Genomic DNA, 20,133 nt, shown 5'->3' with positions numbered 1-20,133 from the left:
AAACTCAACATCACTAGTTATTAGGAAAATACAAATTCAATGTCACAATGAGATACCACACTACACCTACAAATATGGCTACCATTATTTTAAAATGTTAAATAACAAGTGAAAGCCTTATGTAGAATTTGGAATCCTCATACATTGCTGGTGAGGTTATAAGAAGGTACAGCCACCAGGAGAAACAGTTGTGCTGTTCCTCAAGAAGCTAATCATAGAATTCTCATGTGAAACAGCATCCATTCCTGGATATGTACCCAAAGACTCAAACAGGTACTTACATAGGAATGCTGATTGCAGCATTACTCACAAAAGATAAAATATGAAAACAATCCAAGTGTTCATCAACACATGAATAAACAGATGTGGTCACACATACAACTGAATGTTAATCTGCCATAAAGAGGAATGAAGCTCTGACATCCGCTGGAACACGCATGGACTTTGGAAATCTTATGCTAAGTGAAATATGTCAGAAACAAAATAGCATATATGTATAATTCCATTTATATGAAACATCAAGAATAGGCAAATTCATAGAGACAGAGTAGAGGTGATCAAGGTCTAGGGTGGAAAATACAGGGAGTTATTATTTTTTAAAAGATACAAAGTTTCAGTTTAAAATGATAACAATTTTCTAGGAAAAATAGTGGTGATGGTAACTGAACACTCTGCATGTAGTTAATTCCACTTGAGTGCACATTTTAAAGTGATTAAAATAGCAAATTATTCACAGAACTGTGAAAAATCAATTTCTATTATTTAATTCACCCCGGCTAAGGTGTTTGTTATGGCAGCTGAAGCCCATGAATATATCATCTGACCCAGTGTTTTCCATGAATCGTATCAGTTTTTCAATCAAGTTAACTGGAAGCTGTGGGGAAAAGAAAGATCAGACTGTTACTGTGTCTATATAGAAAGAAGTAGACATAAGAGACTCCACTTTGTTCTGTATTTGAGATGCTGTGATCCTATCTCCAACCTTGTCCTTGCAAGAGACATGTGCTATGGTGACTCAAGGTTTAAGGGATTTGGGGCTATGCAGGATGTGCTTTGTTAAACAAGTGCCTGAAGGCAGTATGCTGGTTAAAAGTCATCACCATTCTCTTAATCTCAAGTACCCAGGGACATGTACACTGCCAAAGGTTGCAGGAACGTCTGCCTAGGAAAGCTAGGTATTGTCCAAGATTTCTCCCCATGTGATAGTCTGAAATATGGCTTCGTGGGAAGAGAAAGACCTGATCGTCACCCAGCCTGACACCCGTGAAGGGTCTGAGCTGAGGAAGACTGGTGTTAAGAGGGAAGAAGGCCTCTTGGCGGTTGTTGGCGCTTGAGATAGAGAAAAGCATCTGTCTCCTGCCCATCCCTGGGCAATGGAACATCTCGGTGTAAAACCCGATTGTATGTTCTGTTTACTGAGAAAGGAGAAAACGGCCTTAGGGCGAAAGGTGGGACTTGCTAGCGCAATGCTGCTCTTTATGCACTAAAAAGGTTTATGGAGATGTTTACATATGCATATCAAGGCACAGAACTTTTCCTTAAACTTATGTCACAGAGATCTTTATTCACACGTCTTACTGCTGACCCTCTCGCTACAATAATCCTATTATCCTGCTACATCCCTTTTTCTAAGATGGTAAAGATAATAATCAATAAATACTAAGGGAACTCAGAGACCAGTGCCACCGTGGGTCCTCTGTATGCTGAGTGCCAGTCCCCTGGGCCCACTTTTTCTTTCGCTATACTTCATCTCTGTGTCTCATTTCTTTTCTCAAGTCTCTCGTTCCACCTAACGAGAAACGCCCACAGGTGTGGAGGGGCAGGCCACCCCTTCAGAAGCTCCTGTGCCCAGCAGAACCAGAGGTCCCAAAACAAGAGCTCCAGCAGGGGCTCAACCAGCACAGGTCCCATAGGGCAGCCTCGATGTCAGGCTATGGATGGCATGTGAGGCTACAGTGATACAACCGCAACATGAAACTGTAAGACCCTGCTCCCCTTCCATTGATCCTCCCGCCCTGCTGCTCCCTCTTCTGCTCCAAAGCCCATGTGCAGTGCTCAGCCCCAGACATCACTACCACCAGGGCATACACAGTGCCGCCTAGAAACACAAACTCACAGAAGGTGACAAAAATCTGCCTTTGGGACATCCGATTGTGAAAACGGGAGAACAGTGAACGTAGAGTCACAGAGACTGGGACTCACGGGGCTGGAACGTGATGGAGCTGTAAAATAACATACGGGTGACCTCATGTGAAATGTGCAGATCCTTGTGGAATAAAACACACAGCCTGGCCTGGGACTTCGGCCACCCACACTTCCCTTCCAGTCCACCAGGGGGCGGCAGAGGCACTCCCAGCCTGGAGCCTTCCCAGGGGATGCCGACCTCCCTCAGCAGAACCCAAAGCGGAGAAGGGTCCACCCTCACCAGGGTCACCTAGGCCCTCCACGCTCCCAACACGGACTCTGTCAGCTCCTCCCTGACATGCCGGCCGCCAACCTGACACCACTCCCTCTGCCGGCGGCTCCTGCCCCACACACCTGCTCCTTCCCTGGGATCAGCTAAAAAGACATCTCCCAGGGCAGCGATGGTGCACGTGACGCCACATTGGGCGCTTTCCCCTCATTACCTCCCTCCATCCTCATCAACTCTTTCTGTCACTGCTCCCAAAATGCCCGCCCGTGCTCCAACTGTCCTGTTCTCTGGGGCATCCCAGGCCAACCCTAGCGCTGCTACAGAACAGCGGCTGCCTGAGGACCCACAGCCTCCCTGGGAATCAATCAGGCACCCTGTGACCTGTCTGCCCGCTGCACCCCGTGGGGCGCAGAGCGCGTGTGATGGTCACGCACAGGCGCCATCCAGGATGTGGCCACCTACCCCCGGCTGTCCCTTGGGAAGACAGACCTCTCCTGTGTCCCTGCTGGGAGAAGGAGGTATTATTGCTCTTTGCTCCCAGTACACAACTCACACCCAGCCACCCTCTCAGGGGTGAGCAATGTCCCTCCAAACAGGATCTCTGGCGACTGCCTGTTCCTTCTCTACAGAGAGCAGCTTGGCTATGTCAAAACCCTCAGGACAGACTCCTGGGTATGTCAGCACATGGAGGGCTGAGCCCATCATGACCACGGAGTAAGTTGGGATGATCTCTCCAGCTCTGAAACCCTGCTCTGTCCCAAGCTCCCCTTCCTGCGTCTCAACGAGCCATGTTCCACGGGGTTCCTGGGTAACTCCCCACTTCCTCCTGCACCACCATGGGGAAGGTGTGGTAATTACAGGACACTCAGATGGGCAGAGACGAGAGGACACCAAAAATGGTCAGGAAGAAAGGAGAAACCCTGAGCCCCAGCTCAGCCACCAGTCCCCAGGGAGCAATAGAGTGACTAAGAACTGTCCTTTGACTATGGAACTCACAGCCCCCACTGAGCAACCAGCACAGGCCTCTCCTCACAAGAGGCATGAAAGATTCACCCTGCACACCTCCAGGAAGGACACTTTTCTCTGGGACACCCAGGTCCTGAATATCCATCCTTGGAAGCTGCAGCCAAGTTAGACACAATTAGAGAAAGGAAGGGTTCCTGTCATCAGCCAACACACAACTCACCCACAGCACAATGGGGTGTCCCTGTGACAGGGACCTGGTGCAGCTCCAGCCTCCTGCACTGAAGGGGAGAGCCAGATGGGGAGGAAAGAAGGCAAAGGGCGTGAATGTGCACCCGACCCAGACCCATGGGGACAGCAGGAGGCTGAGGCCCAGGACTGTGCTTGCCCAACCTACAGGGTATGTGTGTGACTGTGTGTGTCTGTGTGTGTCTCTTTTGTGTGTGTGTGTGTGTTTCTGCACATAGTGTGTGTTGAGGTTTGGTGACAGAATCACTGCTGAAAAAGGCAGAGGCCTCCACAATTCCCAGGGACCTGACACACAGACAAAAGGAAAAAGAGAAGGAGGGACAAGGAGGCAGGACTGAGAGGGGAAGGGACAGAGAAGTGTCCTGGGCACAGACCCCGCCCATGAGCCTGAGAAGTGCTCCTGCCCCGGGAAGAGGCTCAGCACAGAAGGAGGAAGGACAGCACAGCTGACAGCCGTGCTCAGAAAGTTTCTGGATCCCAGGCTCATCTCCAGAGAGAACACGCAGGCAGCACAGGCCATGGGGCCCCTCTCAGCGCCTGCCTGCACACTGCACATCACCTGGAAGGAGCTCCTGCTCACAGGTGAGGAGAGAACTTCCTGGGAGAGGACAGGAGGAGGAAGCAGAATGATTGGATGAGGTTTCCTGGAGAGGATGGGGTTCTAAGAAATAAAAGAAACCAGCACTTTGGGAGGCTGAGGTGGGCGGATCATGACGTCAGTTCAAGACCAGTCTGGTCAACACAGTGAAGCCCTGTCTCTATGAAAAATACAAAAAATTAACCAGCTGTGGTGGTGTACTCCTGTAATCCTAGCTACTTGGAAGGCTTAGGTAACAGACTGGCATGAACCTGGGAGGCAGAGGTTGCAGTGAGCCAAGATCTTGACACTTCATGCCAGCCTGGGTGACAGTATAAGACTCCACCTCAAAAAAAAAAAAAAGAAGAAGAAAGAAAAAACAAAAAACAGAAAAGAAGGCTCTGTTGGAGCCTGGATAGGGGAAAATACACCAGAGAGGGACATGGGTCAAAACAGGAAAATCACATTGAACCAGAATTGGTAAGAGGTAGGAAAATCTCAAGTGTTCTGTTTTCCTGGTTAATCATCACTGGACACCACATTTTGAAAAATGACAATAATAACTATTATCAGATGACACTTCAAATGAAAATATAAGTGTGGCATGAAACACTGTCCTCAGCAAAAAACCTCAACAATTGGGGAAAGAATAAAAGAAACAACCCAGGCATGGAGGGCCCTGGGAACTCTCACATCTACAGAAGTCTGCAGCCTGTCTCAGACACTGGGGTACAACCAAGATCACAAAAGTCCCTGTCCTCATGGAGCTCACGCTGTCATGGGAAGGAAGACAGACATGCAAAGAGATCTAGAATGTGAGGTCAAGTGTTGACAAGAGCTCCAGAGGGAGCAGAGCAGGGAAAGGTCAGAAAGGGAAGACCCAGGGTCTCTAAAGGACGTATCAGGAAAGAAGTCTAAGGACGCCCTGATGTGAGCAGAACCTGAGGGTGGTGTGCAGGGAGCCATGAAGATCCCTGGGGAAGAGGATTCCAAACAGAAAAATGCCAAGGTCAGAAGGGTTGAAGGAACGGAGGTCATGCTGCTGACCTTCACCCAGTAGGACAGTAGGACACACACACACACACACACACAAACACATACACAAAAGGGGTGTGTGTGTGTGTCCTACTGTCCTACTGGGGTGTGTGTGTGTGTTTGTATGTGTGTGTGTGTATCTTCAAGGCTGATGATTGAAGAGATCTTCTCAGGACCCAGGGCCCAATGTTTTCACCCCCATACATAGGTCTCAATATTGACTGATGCTCTCTCCACCTCCTAGCATCACTTTTAATCTTCTGGAACCCGCCCACCACTGCTCAAGTCACAATTGAAGCCCAGCCAGCCAAAGTTTCTGAGGGGAAGGATGTTCTTCTACTTGTCCACAATTTGCCCCAGAATCTTACTGGCTACATCTGGTACAAAGGGCAAAAAACGGACCTGCACCTTTACGTTACATCATATGTAAAAGATACTGAAACAGTTATAGCTGGGCCTGCATACAGTGGACGAGAAACAGTATATTCCAATGCATCCCTGCTGATCCAGAATGTCACCCAGAAGGACACAGGATCCTACACCATACAAATCACAAAGCGAGGTGATAGGACTGAAGGAGAAACTGCACATTTCACCTTATATCGTGAGTGATTCCACATGATCCCTGGGTGTTGGGGGGCGGGGTCACTTCTACTTTGCACACACAGGATTGTCAGGCCTGGACTGTGCCTTTGTCCCTCTCTGCATTATGTCCCATGTTGGGGTTTTGGTATTTAGTGCAGGACACACACAGAGGAGACAAACTTCAACATATCAGAATTCCTTTCCTGCCTCCAGACCCTGCAGACACTTCTTGCACAAGAAGGACAGTCTGATGGGAGGTGCTCAGCACGAGGAGATCAGCCTCAGCCAAGCACCTCATGCCCTCTTCATAAACCTTACCCTGAGAAACACCCTGGAGAACTGAGTAGGGCTTTGCCTAGGGGGCAAAGATACTCTCAAAGAAGCTCAGCTCTAGAAGCTTCAACCCCAGACCCCTGTCCCTTAATCCTTACTCCAGAAAAAGCTGAGGAGCCTGTGCCAGGGCTCAGTTGTGGCAGGGCTTACTGGGACCAAGGATTTACCAGCTGTCTGAGGACTGTGTCTCCTGGAGCTGCTCACCAGCCAGGGCTCAGCCCTCAGAGCCTCACCTGGGCAAGGACAGAGCTTTCTTCACCTGAGACTCAGAGTGGAGAGGACAGAAAGACAAGCTTTGTAGGCCATCAGCCAACTGCCTTGCAAGGCTTAAGACACTCCATAGAAACTCTAATGTCCCCAGAAGCAGAAACAGAAGAGAGAAAATGTACCTGGCAGCAGCTTGTCCACAGGGATCTGACCTAAAGGTGCTCTCTCATGGAAGTGAATAATAATAAATGCTGTTTGTGTGAACACCCCCACTGTGCCAAGCATTAGGTCACGTGACTGAATAATTCACAATTTATTCACAGATAGTATGAAAAGCCACAGTCCATTTGCCATTTAGCTTATTTGACTGAGAGAAAACTGAGGCACAGGAAGGCACAGTCACTGAACCAGAGTCACACAAACACAAAAGGCAGATCAGGGTCACATGAGGTCGTCTGCAGCCACAGGCCCATCCTCTCCTCCACCAGAAGTGACGAATCATTCGGTTCCAAGGACCCCATAGTCAATTATTGTCTCAAATCGTCTCTTCTTAGGCATCCAAACCTCAGAGGAGTGAGAGCAAATGGTCAGCTGATTAGTTTGTTCTCCAGAATTAAATCAGCTGCCTCGACTGTCAGAGTCAGTGCAAAAAATGTCCAGGCCTCCCCCTCAGATCTTCAGCTCTATCACTGAACCTGAAATCCTGTTTCCCAAAGTGTCCATGTCACTGGCATGACAGGATAAAGGAGAGAATCTTTTTTTCTTTCCCCACTCACACCCCGCACCAGCACAGGCCCAGTGAGAGACACACACTCAGGAGCTCTTGCATAACAAATGAAGGAATTGAATGAAGAAATGAATGGTCCATAACTGCTTTACAGAGTGGACCTCAGACGCAGGATCCTAGGAGGTCTAGTCACACCTCTTTCTTGTCCTTCAGAGGCTGACACCCATGTTTCATCCCCCCACTACCTCTTGCCCCTAAAGACACCCCATCTCATGTAACTCTGAAGCTCTTTGGGCACTGGAGGGTTTTCAGGGCTCCCTGGTCCTGGACTGTGGAAATGGGGGCACCTGGTCCCTGGGGCCTCTGAAGTCACTGTAGCCCCCATTGTTCACTGCCAGGCTGTCTCTGCCTCTCTCTGCTTCTCTGTGTCCCTCATCTTCCTCCCACTTCATTCTAACTGGCAAGCCCTGTCCTGCACAGCTTCTTCCTCCACCCCTAGGCCTTCCCCAGACACTCCCTCTAACTAGGCTGACTGTTCTATTATTACTCAAATGAGCCTCCCTAGTGGATCAGGGGTTAGAGATTTTCAAGGATAGTTTCAGGGGCACAGGACTAAAAAAAGGGTACTGCTGATTGTTTGGGGGATGGAATCATGGGGGTGGAGGGAAATGATCTGTTTGTGCTTGAATCCACCTCTAGGTGGGGACCACGGGACTGGCTGAACCATTAGTCATGGGTATGAATGAGGTCAGCCGTTGCCAGAATGCAAAGAATGAGAAACATCTCAAAAGACCAATCTCAGGTTCTACAATAGTGATGTTATCTATAGGAGCAATTAGTTACAAGTTTTGTAAACTCTGACCAAATGACATTTGAGAAGTAAGGGATTATAGAAACTATGCCTACATTTTAGCAGAATTCAGTTTCCTCCTGTAATCTTACTCTCATGGTCTTTCACCAGTTTTACAAAGGCAATCCCTGGGCAAAAGAAGGGTATTAGTGTTATGGAGGAACTATTATCATTCTTGCTTCAAAGTTAAACCATAAACTACATTCCACCCATGATTGGCCTGGCCTATGTCCAGGAATGAGTGAGGACAGCCAGCCTGAGACTAGATGCCAGATGGAGTCAGCCATGCTAGTTTGCTGTCACTGTTGTAATCTTTGCACTGACTCACCAGGGTGTCAGAGGCTGGAGAGGTCTGCAGTCTCCAAAGCCCATGGACTGATTTCACCCATTTCACTCGTGACTCCATCCTCAACCTACTGTGGAGCTCACATTCTCCAGTCACTTCCTAGAGACTTCTGGTTTCCTGTCAGGCATATAACAAACTTGAAATTTGTCACTCGGTTCTAACAGTAAGTAAAAAGCTGAACAAACTCAAAAGTCAACAACTCATTAAAATCGCTCAGAGATGGCCAGTCACAGTGGCTCACGCCTGTAATCCCTGCACTTTGGAAGGCTGAGGTGGGTGGATCACGAGGTCAGGAGATTGAGACCATCCTGGCTAACATGTTGAAACCCCGTCTCTACTAAAAATACAAACAAATTAGCCAGGTGTGGTGACGGGCACCTGTAGTCCCAGCTACTCGGGAGACTGAGGAAGGAGAATGGCGTGAACCCAGGAGGCAGAGCTTGCTTGAGCCACGGTCGTGCCACTGCGCTCCAGCTGGAGCAACAGAACAAGACTCCGTCTCAGATAAAAAAAAAGAAAAAAAGGGGCTGTTAGAGAAATGTAGAATGCTTTAGATGATTACTGGTGGATTGCACACAGCTGAGGAAAAAATCTTTTAGCTTGAGGATGTGTCAATAGAAACTTCCAAAAATGAAACAGGAAACTTCAAAAAAGAGGGGGAAAGAAAGTGGAACAATATATTCAACTTCATATTTAATACTTCGTATTGACAATAGCAATTTTTAAATGTTGTAGTTGTGGGACAACTACCAAGGCTGTAACATACACGTAATGGGAATACTGGTGGTTTCAGGGACCTGTTGAAGTTGGCCAGGTGTGTGCTATCTGATGATTTTACTGCCTGTGCCACATACGATTGTTTCCTCATGATGATGCCATTTTCACAAGTTGGGATTCTTCGTGTGGGCGACACATGAGCCGTTGGCATCACACTTAGACTCTTCCTAATTCACACAAACTTAACCTCCAGTTGTATTTCCTGAGTTAAGAGAAAATGAAGAAATAATTTCACATATCTGTTTTGGGCTCCTCCCCATTTTTCCAAACTGCACAGAAATTAGAAACAGGGAGCTCTTTTTATATTTACTAACATAACACACATCCCTTCTTTTAATTCGGCATCATTCCTCCCTTTATGTAATAGACACACTGGCCAGTTCTGTCCTTTTAACGGGACTCCCTCTACTTAAGGACTTGCTAATTTCAAATCACCTTTGGCATCTTTTTTGAGCATAATGTGATCCTGCTGGAATTCACCCCACACCTAAACCTTAATTGGGTATCAAGAGAAGTACTACTACCAGCAATTTATCTTAGATATTTGGACCATCAGTAAAAATTTCCACTTATGACAACATTTTAATGTTTCCTCCAAACTTTTTAATGTTTTGTTACTAGAGTCAGAACATAACATGAGGTCTAAACTCCTGACATTTTATGGGAAAATTACAGTATCACAAATTGAGCGTCCCAAATGCAGAAATCCAAATCTGAAATGCTTCAAAATCCAACACTTCTGACCACTGATGTGGTGCTAAAAAGAAGTGCACACTGGAGCATTTTGGATTTTAAATTTTTCAGATTTGGGATGCTAAACCATTACATCTACTGCAAATATTCCAAAATAAAAAGAAAGTTAGAAATCCAAAACACTTGGTTTTAAGCTTTCTGCATAAGGAACACTTTATCTGCATGAACTATAGGCATGAAGCTGTACAGGAGATCTCTAGAACCTCCTCATCCTGCATAACTGAAACTGCACACCCACAGAACAATGCCCTAGTCCCCCAACCCCAGCTCCTGGAAACTACTATTCTACTCTCTTACTCACTCTGGAATCCACTGCTATTTGGTACATAGAGTAGTCAAACTCATATAATCAGAGAGTAGAATGTCTAATGAGAGAAAGTACCTGCAAGACTTCTTCCCAAATATTGGTCTAATAGTCACCAAACACAAATGGTCCATGAGGGCCAGACTTCCATCATCAGTTCATGTTCGCCCTCTCCATCAGTCAGTTCTGCATTTGCAAACATCCACATGTATTTCTAGAAAGATCCACATGGTCCTCACCTGCCCTCTACAGGGGGAAGGGAACATCATGGACCCAGAACAGGGAACATGGTCTTGGTCCAAAGTTATCAGCTCTTGCCTGTCCCCTTCACTCTTTGTAGGTCATTCCTTGGACTCTGCTCTATCTTTAGAGGTCACTGGCTAAAGTCAGTCACTATGAGACAGCTGGGAAAACTGCCCCACCTTGTGGCTCCACTACCTGATGACTGAACTGACCTCCAAGCTTGACTCTGGTCTCCCCTGTGTTATTTCTACTGAAGTACGCAGTCCCAGGCCAGGCTTCACAGTACTCAAAGGGCTTAAGGACAATGGGAAGTTCCATCATCTATATCTAGGATGTCCTTGGAAAGGGAAGCTGCAGAGAAAACATACCTTGGGGGGCAAAGTAAGACTGAAACTAAGACGATTCCAGCACCACATGCTCCAGGTGAGGACCACAGGGTGGCCAGGCAGGCAGTTGGAGAGGGAGGGACTCAGAGTCACCAGGGGCTGTGACTGCTGGTCCTGTGTCTTGCCATGACCCAATGCTGCTGCTCAATACACACTTGAGAAAGTCTGTGCTTCTCACACATAAAGCAGGTAGCCTCACAATCTCTGAGCCCTCAGATTGCCATGCATCTGTCTTGTAACACACACACACACCTGCCATGGGCTTTTAAGGAGTGGGGTGCGCTGAGAGGTGGGAAATGCCATCTCCGATTTAAAAATGTCTTTGGAGGAATCAAAGGTGCCATACAGGGCAATCTTCTCTCTGTTATCTGCATAGTGGAGACTCCCAAGCCCTACATCTCCAGCAGCAACTTAAGCCCCAGGGAGGCCGTGGAGACTGTCATCTTATCCTGTGATCCTCACACTCGGGATGTAAGCTACCTGTGGTGGATAAGTGGTCAGAGCCTCCCTATCAGTCACAAGTTGAAGCTGTCCAAAAACAACAGGACCCTCATTATATCTGGTGTTACAAACGATACTGCAGGACCCTATGAATGTGAAATGAAGAACCCAGTGAGTTCCAGCCGCAGTGACCCAGTCACCCTGAATCTCCTCCGTGAGTATTTTCTGTTCCTCTGTGTGTCAGGTTGCCATCCCAAATACACATGGCCAGAGGCCAGGCCCCTCAGTCCCTCTCAGGTGCAAGTACGGAGACCTTTACCCCTGGACATCAAAGCTGGCCATGACTACTAAGAGTAGGCTTAGGCTTGATCAACAATGGGAGAGAAGAGGCTGCTCCTGTCATGGGAGACTCAGGGTCCACAGCTTATGATGGGAGAAACAGGGGAATGTCTCAGGCTCCAGATCAGTGAACACAGCAGGGATTTGGCTGGGACTTCAGTGTTGTGACTTAGCTCATAGGGTCACTGTGGCCCTTCCATAGACCAGGATTTTCCCTTCCCTCTGACAACATCAGCTGTGCCTTTATTCTCTTTGCTCCAGATGGCCTGGATGCCCCCACCTTTTCTTATTCATACACCTATTACCATACAGGGGAACTCCCCAAGCTCTCCTGTCTCACAGACTCTCTGGCAGAGCATTCTTGGCTAATTGATGGGAAGTTCCAGCAATCAGCACAAGTGTTCTTTATCCCCCAAATCACTAAAACATATACAGGGGTCTATGTCTGTTTCATCCATAACTCAGTCACTGGTGGAACAAATCTCATAATCAAGAAGATCATAGTCCCTGGTAAGTGGATCCCTGGAGCACTGGCAATATGTTTTCCAGTGAAGTCTATCTGGCTATTCTGGCTGTCAGAAAAGAACCATCTTCCCTCTGCAAAGGGAGAGGGAAAATCAAAAACCCAGGACAGGGAATATGTTTCTGCTCCAAAACCACCGGCTCTTCCTGTCGCTTTGCTCTTTCTAGATCATTCTTTAGACTACATACTAACAATGAACAATGTGAAAGGAAATTAAGAAAAGAATTTCAATTTACGTTAACATCAAAAGGAATAAAATATTTTGGAGTAAGTTAAACCCAAAAGTTCAAAGGGTTATACCCTGAACACTCCAAAACATTACTGAAAGAAAGATGACATCAATATATGGAAATACATTTCATTTTCATGGATTGGAAGAATCAATACTGTTAGGAAGACAATACTACCCAAAGTGATCTGCACATTCAATGCAACCCCTACCAGAATCCCAGTAACATTTTTTGCACAATTGCAAAAATCTGTCCTAAATCTCACATGACAGGCTCTTATTAATGACTGCCATTACAGAGACACTGAGAAAAAGATGCAACCATGAAAAGGTGGAAAGATTTGATGACGTAGAAAATAGCAATCAGCCTTTCTCACATCCCAAAGCCTTCAAAAATATACTAGTGCAGCATGGCCAGTATGGAATTGACCTAAAACTAATCACCAAGCTAGAAATGTGGTGTGAGAAAAAAAAAGGGCAAGAATATATTTGGCTTATCACCTCCCATTTTTGCATACTAATCTGATGCTGAAAAGAAATGCTCACTGGAGCATTTTAGATTTTGAATCTTTCAGATTTCAGATGCTCAACTAGTAAGTATATGACAAATATTTCAGAATCAAAAAAATCACTTTTTGTCCTAAGTCTTATGCATAAGAAATACTCAATCTGTGTGAACTGTAGGCATCAAACTGTACAGCAGATCTCTAGAACCAGCCCATCTTGCATAACTGAAACTGCATACACATGAACAACTTCTAATTCTCCCCACTCCCAGTTTCTGAAAACCAGCCGTCTCTTCTCAAATTCACTCTGGAATCCACTTCCATGAAGTCCCTAGAGTAGTCAAACTCATGGAATCAGAGAGTAGAGTGTCCAATGGAAGAAAATATTTGCAAAACTTCTAACCAAATTTGTCTCATATCCATCAAACACACATGGTCCATGAGGACCAGATTTCCAGAAGTTATTGCCACCCTTTCCGCCAGTCAGTTCTGCATTTGCAAATATCCACATGTATTTCTGGAAAGATCCACATAGTCCTCACCTGTCGTCTGCAGAAGGAGGGGAAACTTAAAGAACCCAGAACAGGGAACATGGTTCTACTCCAAAGCCACCAGCTCTTGCCTGTCTACTTCACTCTTTCTAGATCATTCCTTGCACTCTGCTCTATCTTTGGAGGTCACTGGCTCAAGTAAGTCATCATGAAACACCTGTAGAAAACTGCCCCACCTTGTGCCTCCACTGCCTGATGACTGAACTGACTTCCAGGGTTGACTCTGGTCTCCCCTGTCTTATTTCTGCTGAAACATCCAGTCCCAGGCCAGGCTGCTCAGTATCTTCAGGGTTTCAGGACAATGGGAAGTCCCATTATTACTCATCTCTAGAATGTCCTTGGAAATGGAAGCTGCAGAGAAATCACATCTAGCGGGGCAAAGTAGGATGGAATTTGGAAGAGATCCAGCAGTTACACATTCCAGGTAAGGAACCCAAGGTGAGCCAGCGAGTCAGTTGATTAGAGAGGGACTGGAAGGGGTACCAGGGGCTGTGACTCCCACTCACGTGTCTGTCCATGACCCAACACTACTACTCAATTCACACTTGAGAAAGTCTGTGATTCCCTAAGACAGAGCAGGTGGCCTCACAGTCTTTGAGCCCTTAGGTCATCATGCATCTGTCTCGTGACACACACGCCAGCTGTTGACTTTCAAGGACTCAGGAGGGCTGAGAGGTGGGAGATGCCAACTCTGATTGAAGGATGTCTGTGGAGGAATCAAAGGTGCCACACAGGACAATCTTCTCTCTGTTATCCACACAGCGGAGCTGCCCAAGCCCTACATCACCAGCAACAACTTCAACCCCATGGAGAATAAGAATGTTGTAGTCTTAACCTGTGAACCTAAGACCCAGAACTATACCTATGTGTGGTGGGTAAATGGTCAGAGCCTCCCGGTCAGTTCCAGGCTAAAGCAACCCGGTGAAAACAGGATCCTCATTCTAGCCAATGTCACAAGGAATGACACAGGACCCTATGAATGTGAATTATGGGACCGATTTGGTAGCATCTTCAGTGACCCAGTCACCCTGAATGTTCTCTGTGAGTACCTTTGGTTCCTCTGTGGTCAGGTCACGAGCTTAAATACAAACAACCAGAGGCCAGGCATCTCAGTCTCTCTCAGGTCCAAGTACAGACACTTTTATTTCTGGACACCTGAGCTGGCCATGACTCCCTGCCCTGGGAAAACCTGGGTAGGCACAGCCTTAACCAAGAATATAAGGGGAGGGGATGCTCCTGTCATGGGAGACTTGGGGTCTACAGCCTGTGATGGGTCTAAGCCTGAGAACCTTAGGCCTCATCTCAGTGAACAGAGAGGGGGTTTGCCTGGGACTTGAGGGTGTGTCTTGGCTCAGAGGGACACTGTATCCCTTTAAGAGACCAGGAGCATCCCCTTCCCTCGGATGACATCACCAGTGGCTTTATTCTCTTTACTCCAGATGGTCCAGACTTCCCCAGCATTTTCCCTCCGTGCACCTATTACCATTCAGGAGAAAACCTCACCTTGTACTGCCTCGCGGACTCTAACCCACCAGCAGAGTATTCTTGGACGATTGATGGGAAGCTTCAGCAATCAGGACATAAGCTCTCTATCCTCCAAATTACTACAGAGCATAGCGGGCTCTATGGTTGCTCTGCTCGTAACTCAGCCACTGGCAGGGAAATTTCCACATTCAAGAAAATCAAAGTCTCTGGTAAGTGGATCCTGCATCATTGGCAATAGGTTTTTAGGTGGAGTCTATCTGGCTTTCAGAGAAGAGTCAGGAAAACATTTTTATTCCCAGCCTGTGTCCCATGGGCAGAAGCAAATCCTAAATTCTCCTCCTGAACCCTCCCAATTTGTCTCTACAGACTATCTTCTCCTTGTTTTACTGTTTTCTCATGGTTGACCTTGTGTCCAGCCTGAGAAAGGTTGGGAGGGGGCTTTGTCAGCCCTGAGCCCTATGTGGTGGAAGAGGCTTCACAGAGGGACAAGAAGGAGAGTCCTCAAGATCAAGTTGCTTCTCGCTGTCACCGACACATCCCTTTCTGCCACATCTTTGTTTTCTTTTACCTACTCCCTGAGCTAAAAGGAACACCTGAGGCTTTGAAACAAGCTCACATTTTTCCTCCAAATAAGAGGAGGAAGGCCCTTGCATGAGGGAGGAGCAACTCAGACTGCTCCCTGTTTTGCTCCGGGCTCCTCTGGTGACGCCCTGCCTGACTCCACCTGGGGTGGGACCAGCATGATGGAGAAAGAGCCCTGGTGGCCTGTCCTGAATTCGGCTAAATCGAGCTGCCAGTTGAAGTGAAGCCTAGGCTGCAGGGAAATAAGAACAGAGGGAGCCTTGGGGCAGACTCTTGAGCTGTGTCCTGGCTCTGAAATCACTGGCTGTATGAGGTTGTGGGCATAGCACGTGGGACACAGCACAGAGGACAGTGAGTGATGCACACTTTGAGAAATAGGGAGATTCACCTCTGGGGCGCTGCATGGCAGGAAAGGGGCAATGCCAAAAAGTGTATATTTATAGAGAGGGTAAGACTACTGAACACTTCATATGTATCTAATATAAGACTTATCATTAACTATTTCTAAGCGTGCAATTTAGTGTTGTGTAACCGTCACACTATCCATTTCCAGAACTTTTTCCTTTTACCATATTAAACCTCTGTACCCAATAAACAGTAACTGCATCATCGGCAATAGGGTTTTAGGTTTTAGTAGTCATATGACACCAGGAAAGTTTTCACACTACTCTAAGCTTCTGTCTTTTCATTGGCAAAATGGAAATAATGTCTACCTAACAGGATTATTGTGTGAATTAAATGAGGTACAAGTAAAGTATTTAGCACACGGCCTGGCACACAGGACATGCCCCTCAACAGTAGCTAACTGTTTCCATATACATACAGAAAAAGAGGTAACACATAAAACACTAGGACATGGTGACTGACTGCTTGTGGGAAAGAAAGGAAAAAAGCTAAGTGCAAAGAATCAAGCCTGCTATGTTAGTTTTTACCAACTGACATGAATCCAGGATGGGATTAGACATACAAGATAATTTATCAGGGAAGGCACTTGTGAAGGAATGTGGGGCAGGCAGGAAGGTAGTGTGGGAGAACACACAGACAGCTATGCAAAGCTGACTCCTCTGAAAAAGAAACAGAAAGCAATTTTAGGTTACAATGCAGTTCTAAGAGACTTTTTGCAAGGCTGATAGGGAGTCCTCCAACCAGCCACTCATTAGAGTTAAAGAGAGCCTCAGAGAACTAGGCTTGATTTCACACTCTTGCTGGGAGCCTGTGGGAAGGAAGATTTCTGTACAGAGGAGGTGGTGAATTTGAAATGCACTGACCTGGGCCTTCTGTCAATCAGGTCCCTTTCATCCATATAGATATAAAACTCTTAGTTCCAATGAATAAGACCTGGCAGGGTCTTATTCATGGCTGCCACAAGAGAGACACTGAGAAAAAGATGCAACCATGAAAAGGTGGAAAGGCAGAAAGTTCTAACGACATAGAAAGTAGCAATCAGCCTTTCTCACATCTGAAAGTTTTCTGAACTATCTGAGTGCAGTAGAGAATTGGCAGAGGACTGATCACCAACCTAGAAACATGGTGAGCGGGGGAAAAAAACTGCAAGAATATAATCATCTCCCATCAACTTTCCAACAGAAATGATGTATTCCTTTAAAAAACAATTATAGAGTACCTCATGTTACATCCTTGTTCCTGAGGCTCCCCCCTGTAAAATAACATCACCTCCATTCCATCTTCTCTTTTCTTTCCATGACAGCTCCTTCAGGAATAGGACATCTATCCTGGGCTTAATCCGATATAGCAGCCATGACGTCATTTCTGTATTTCAGGAAGACTGGTAGGTATGATGGCCTTTCTCTTGTCCTTTTTTGTGCAGGGCCGACTGCCTGCTCCCTGTACCCCACTGTCTTTTAGACATAGTTATCTCCAGCCTCTGCTCGTTTGTTTCTCAGATTCAAATGAATCTCTTCATTTGAAACCCTCTTCATTATTTTTCACATCTCTCAATAGTGTAATTCTCTCCATTCCCACAAAGCTCAAACACTTCTCAAAGTGTTGCTTGACTTCTTGTCTCCAGACTTTGAAACGTTCCTTGCAAATGACTGCCTCATTACCTTTCTAAAATCTAGTTAATTCACTTAATCAAGAATCTCCAGGAGTCTACTCTAGCCTATTTGGTAACTTCACATTTCTTCTATTTACTAATCCTTCTCACTTCCTTTACCTCTACTTCCTAGTATAATTCCTCCATCCTAATTAGAACTGTCTTCCTACACCACCCTACCCTTTCACCCATATAGATATAAAACTCTTAGTTCCAATGCTATGCCTAAAAACAGGGTGAACTCCCCTCCACCATCTGCACTACAGACTTAACCACACCCTTCATCACAAGCAATCTCTGACCTCGTGGAGAACAAAGAAATTAGGATTAACCTGTGAACCCGAGACTCACAGCACAACCTATGTGTGGTTGAGACCTTTTCCTGATGACCAATTCATGTGTTCCAAAAAGATACAGAAATGAAGAAGGCAAGGTCCGTACCCCAGGGGACATAAAGCCTAGGACAGGAAATGAGACCTGAAAATAATCATGATACTAAATAGAAAAAAGTGAAGGCCACAAGAAATCAGAGAAATATGATGGGAAATAAAACCACACATTGGAATCACTAGAATACATTTTAAAAGTGGATACTCAACCCTCACCCATGAGTTCCAGTTTAAAGGTCTAGAGAGGGACCCAGGCATTGGTAATTTTTAAGTCTTCCCTGACACTACAAACATGCAACAAGGATGGAGAATTCTTGTTGTAATAGGTAGAACTTAAAGCTAAATCAATGATTTTCAGCTAGAAGTACTGGAATTACCTAAGGACCTTTTCCAACATACATAAGACTATACTTTTTTGGCCCTAAGTATTAATGGGCTGCACCAAGAACTCAGTAATCCAGTTGGGAAACAGAAGCTAAATGGAAAAGCCACCTTATTTGATATGTTAAAATATATATAAAGCATTTTCAAATGAGTGATGAGTGATGCTAAACCTTCTCTAAATAATATTTATGGGAATGTTAATACTATGAGTATTCTACGCTGGGCGAGGTGGCTCACACCTGTAATCCCAGCACTTTGGGAGGCCAAGGCGGGTAGATCATGAAGTCAGGAGATCAAGACTATCCCGGCTAACAAGGTGAAACCCTATCTCTACTACAAATATAAAAAGAAAATTAGCTGGGCGAGGTGGCAGGCGCCTATAGTCCCAGCTAAGCTTCAGGCTGAGGCATGAACCCGGGAGTCGGAGCGTGCAGTGAGCTGAGATCGTGCCACTGCACTCCAGGCTAGGCGACAGAGCAAGGCTCTGTCTCAAAAGCAAAAATAAAATATAATAATAAAAATAAAAATAAATTTTAAAATGAGTATTCTAAAAAAACTATATGAAATTTCTGGAAATCGAGTATGTTATCAGTCATAGTGTCATATGCACAGAAGTAACTAGATTACTAGATTTCTATGTGAGCTGTGTCTTTACCATAATAAACCTAATAAAAATCTCATTAGATTTTTCACCATAGTCATTTTAAATCTTTGTCATTCCAGGACTGCTGCTTTGATTCTTCTTTGAAGTATTTACAATCAGCTACAGTCCAAAATTGTTTTTACTTAAAGAAGATATATGGAAAAGACTCTGATGACAACTCTTGAATACAAGTTTCTGATAACTTCAAGATCATACCACTGGACTCTCTGAGAACTTTCAAAATTTTAATGAACAGGCTGATACCTTCATGAAATTCAAGACAAAGAAGAAAAAAACCTCAATTTTATTGGACTGAATCATCAAAAGGATAATGTTTTCATAATTTTTTATTTGAAAATGTACTGATTCTTTGAATGTTTTATTCTCCAGATTTATGAGATTTCTCTTTGAAGCTATTTATAATTTACAGCAATTTGGTAAAGTATACTTTTGAAAACAAAAATTGAAACATTTGCTTTTGCTCCCTATCTGAGTGCCCCAGAATTGGGAACCTATGCATGAATATTCATATGCTTATGGTAATAAAGCTATTTGCACAAGTTCAGTAAGAATCTACCCTCTTTATAACAGGACACATATGAAAACATTGGTTATATTACCAAGGCTTTGACTGGGAAGTTCTATTTGACAATACACATAGAATAAACCCATAGGGAATGCAGGCAAAGTCTAAAGTTGGCCTTGGTTTGGCTTCCTAGCCTCAAGAGGTTTTTAAAAGTTTGATCTGAGATTCTTATAAAACTTCTATCAAGCAAACTTTAAAAAGAGCCTCTATGGTCCATTACTACTCTTGCTGCACTTAGGAAAATAATCTAGGCAAGTTTGGTGAGACTCAACCTATTTGCAAACAAATTCATTCTACCGGAATTATCTTTGGTAAAATAGACTCCTATATAGAGAAAAATTATGTTGAAAAGAAAAACTATAGTACACCTGTTACGATATTGAATCACTGTTCATTATCTTTGAGTATTTATAATCCACTGGTAGAATGGACTGGATCTTGAATTCTTTTAGTTCTTCCAATTCAATTTTCTCCAATGAAATCATTAAGAACAAGAGCAGCTCTACTTTTGAAGCCATATAAGTTGGAGGTGGACAACTCAATGTAAATTTCATGAGAAATGCTCCTGTCAGAGGTGTGGGCCATTCAGAGCTCACCAAATGTTCAACGCCATGACATAGAGACACTTAAACTGCAAACCACGACAACACGTTGATGACTTTACACTGCGG

At 45.3% G+C, this 20,133-nt stretch overlaps 1 protein-coding gene across 2 annotated transcripts; it reads left to right on the top strand.

Moving 5' to 3' along the window:
• The first annotated feature begins 4,044 nt into the window (after positions 1–4,044).
• LOC135968505 (pregnancy-specific beta-1-glycoprotein 3-like) lies at positions 4,045–19,737 on the top strand. 2 transcript variants are annotated; one of them, XM_074023763.1, is made up of 7 exons: positions 4,045–4,207; positions 5,482–5,841; positions 11,125–11,403; positions 14,100–14,378; positions 14,777–15,031; positions 17,113–17,193; positions 18,957–19,737. In XM_074023763.1, exons 1-6 carry the CDS (start codon positions 4,144–4,146, stop codon positions 17,145–17,147), a joined length of 1,272 nt encoding a protein of 423 aa, XP_073879864.1. In that variant the 5' UTR covers positions 4,045–4,143; the 3' UTR covers positions 17,148–17,193; positions 18,957–19,737. The 2 variants fall into 2 exon arrangements, with proteins under 2 accessions (XP_073879864.1, XP_073879865.1); XM_074023764.1 differs by lacking the exons at positions 14,100–14,378; positions 14,777–15,031; positions 17,113–17,193; positions 18,957–19,737 and adding an exon at positions 11,790–12,270.
• Positions 19,738–20,133: the final 396 nt, after the last annotated feature.

The sequence above is a fragment of the Macaca fascicularis genome, chromosome 19, assembly GCF_037993035.2.
Source record: "Macaca fascicularis isolate 582-1 chromosome 19, T2T-MFA8v1.1".
NCBI lineage: Eukaryota > Metazoa > Chordata > Mammalia > Primates > Cercopithecidae > Macaca > Macaca fascicularis.
This window is presented reverse-complemented; position numbering and strand designations above follow the sequence as displayed.

What these genes read in the sequence shown, in the direction of transcription:
- LOC135968505 (XM_074023763.1), top strand. Translation starts at nt 4,144, where the DNA reads ATGGGGCCCCTCTCAGCGCCTGCCTGCACACTGCACATCACCTGGAAG. An exon ending in GAAGGAGCTCCTGCTCACAG is followed by an intron (nt 4,208 to 5,481) that starts GTGAGGAGAGAA and finishes TCCACCTCCTAG; the next exon opens with CATCACTTTTAATCTTCTGG. An exon ending in AGTCACCCTGAATCTCCTCC is followed by an intron (nt 11,404 to 14,099) that starts GTGAGTATTTTC and finishes TTATCCACACAG; the next exon opens with CGGAGCTGCCCAAGCCCTAC.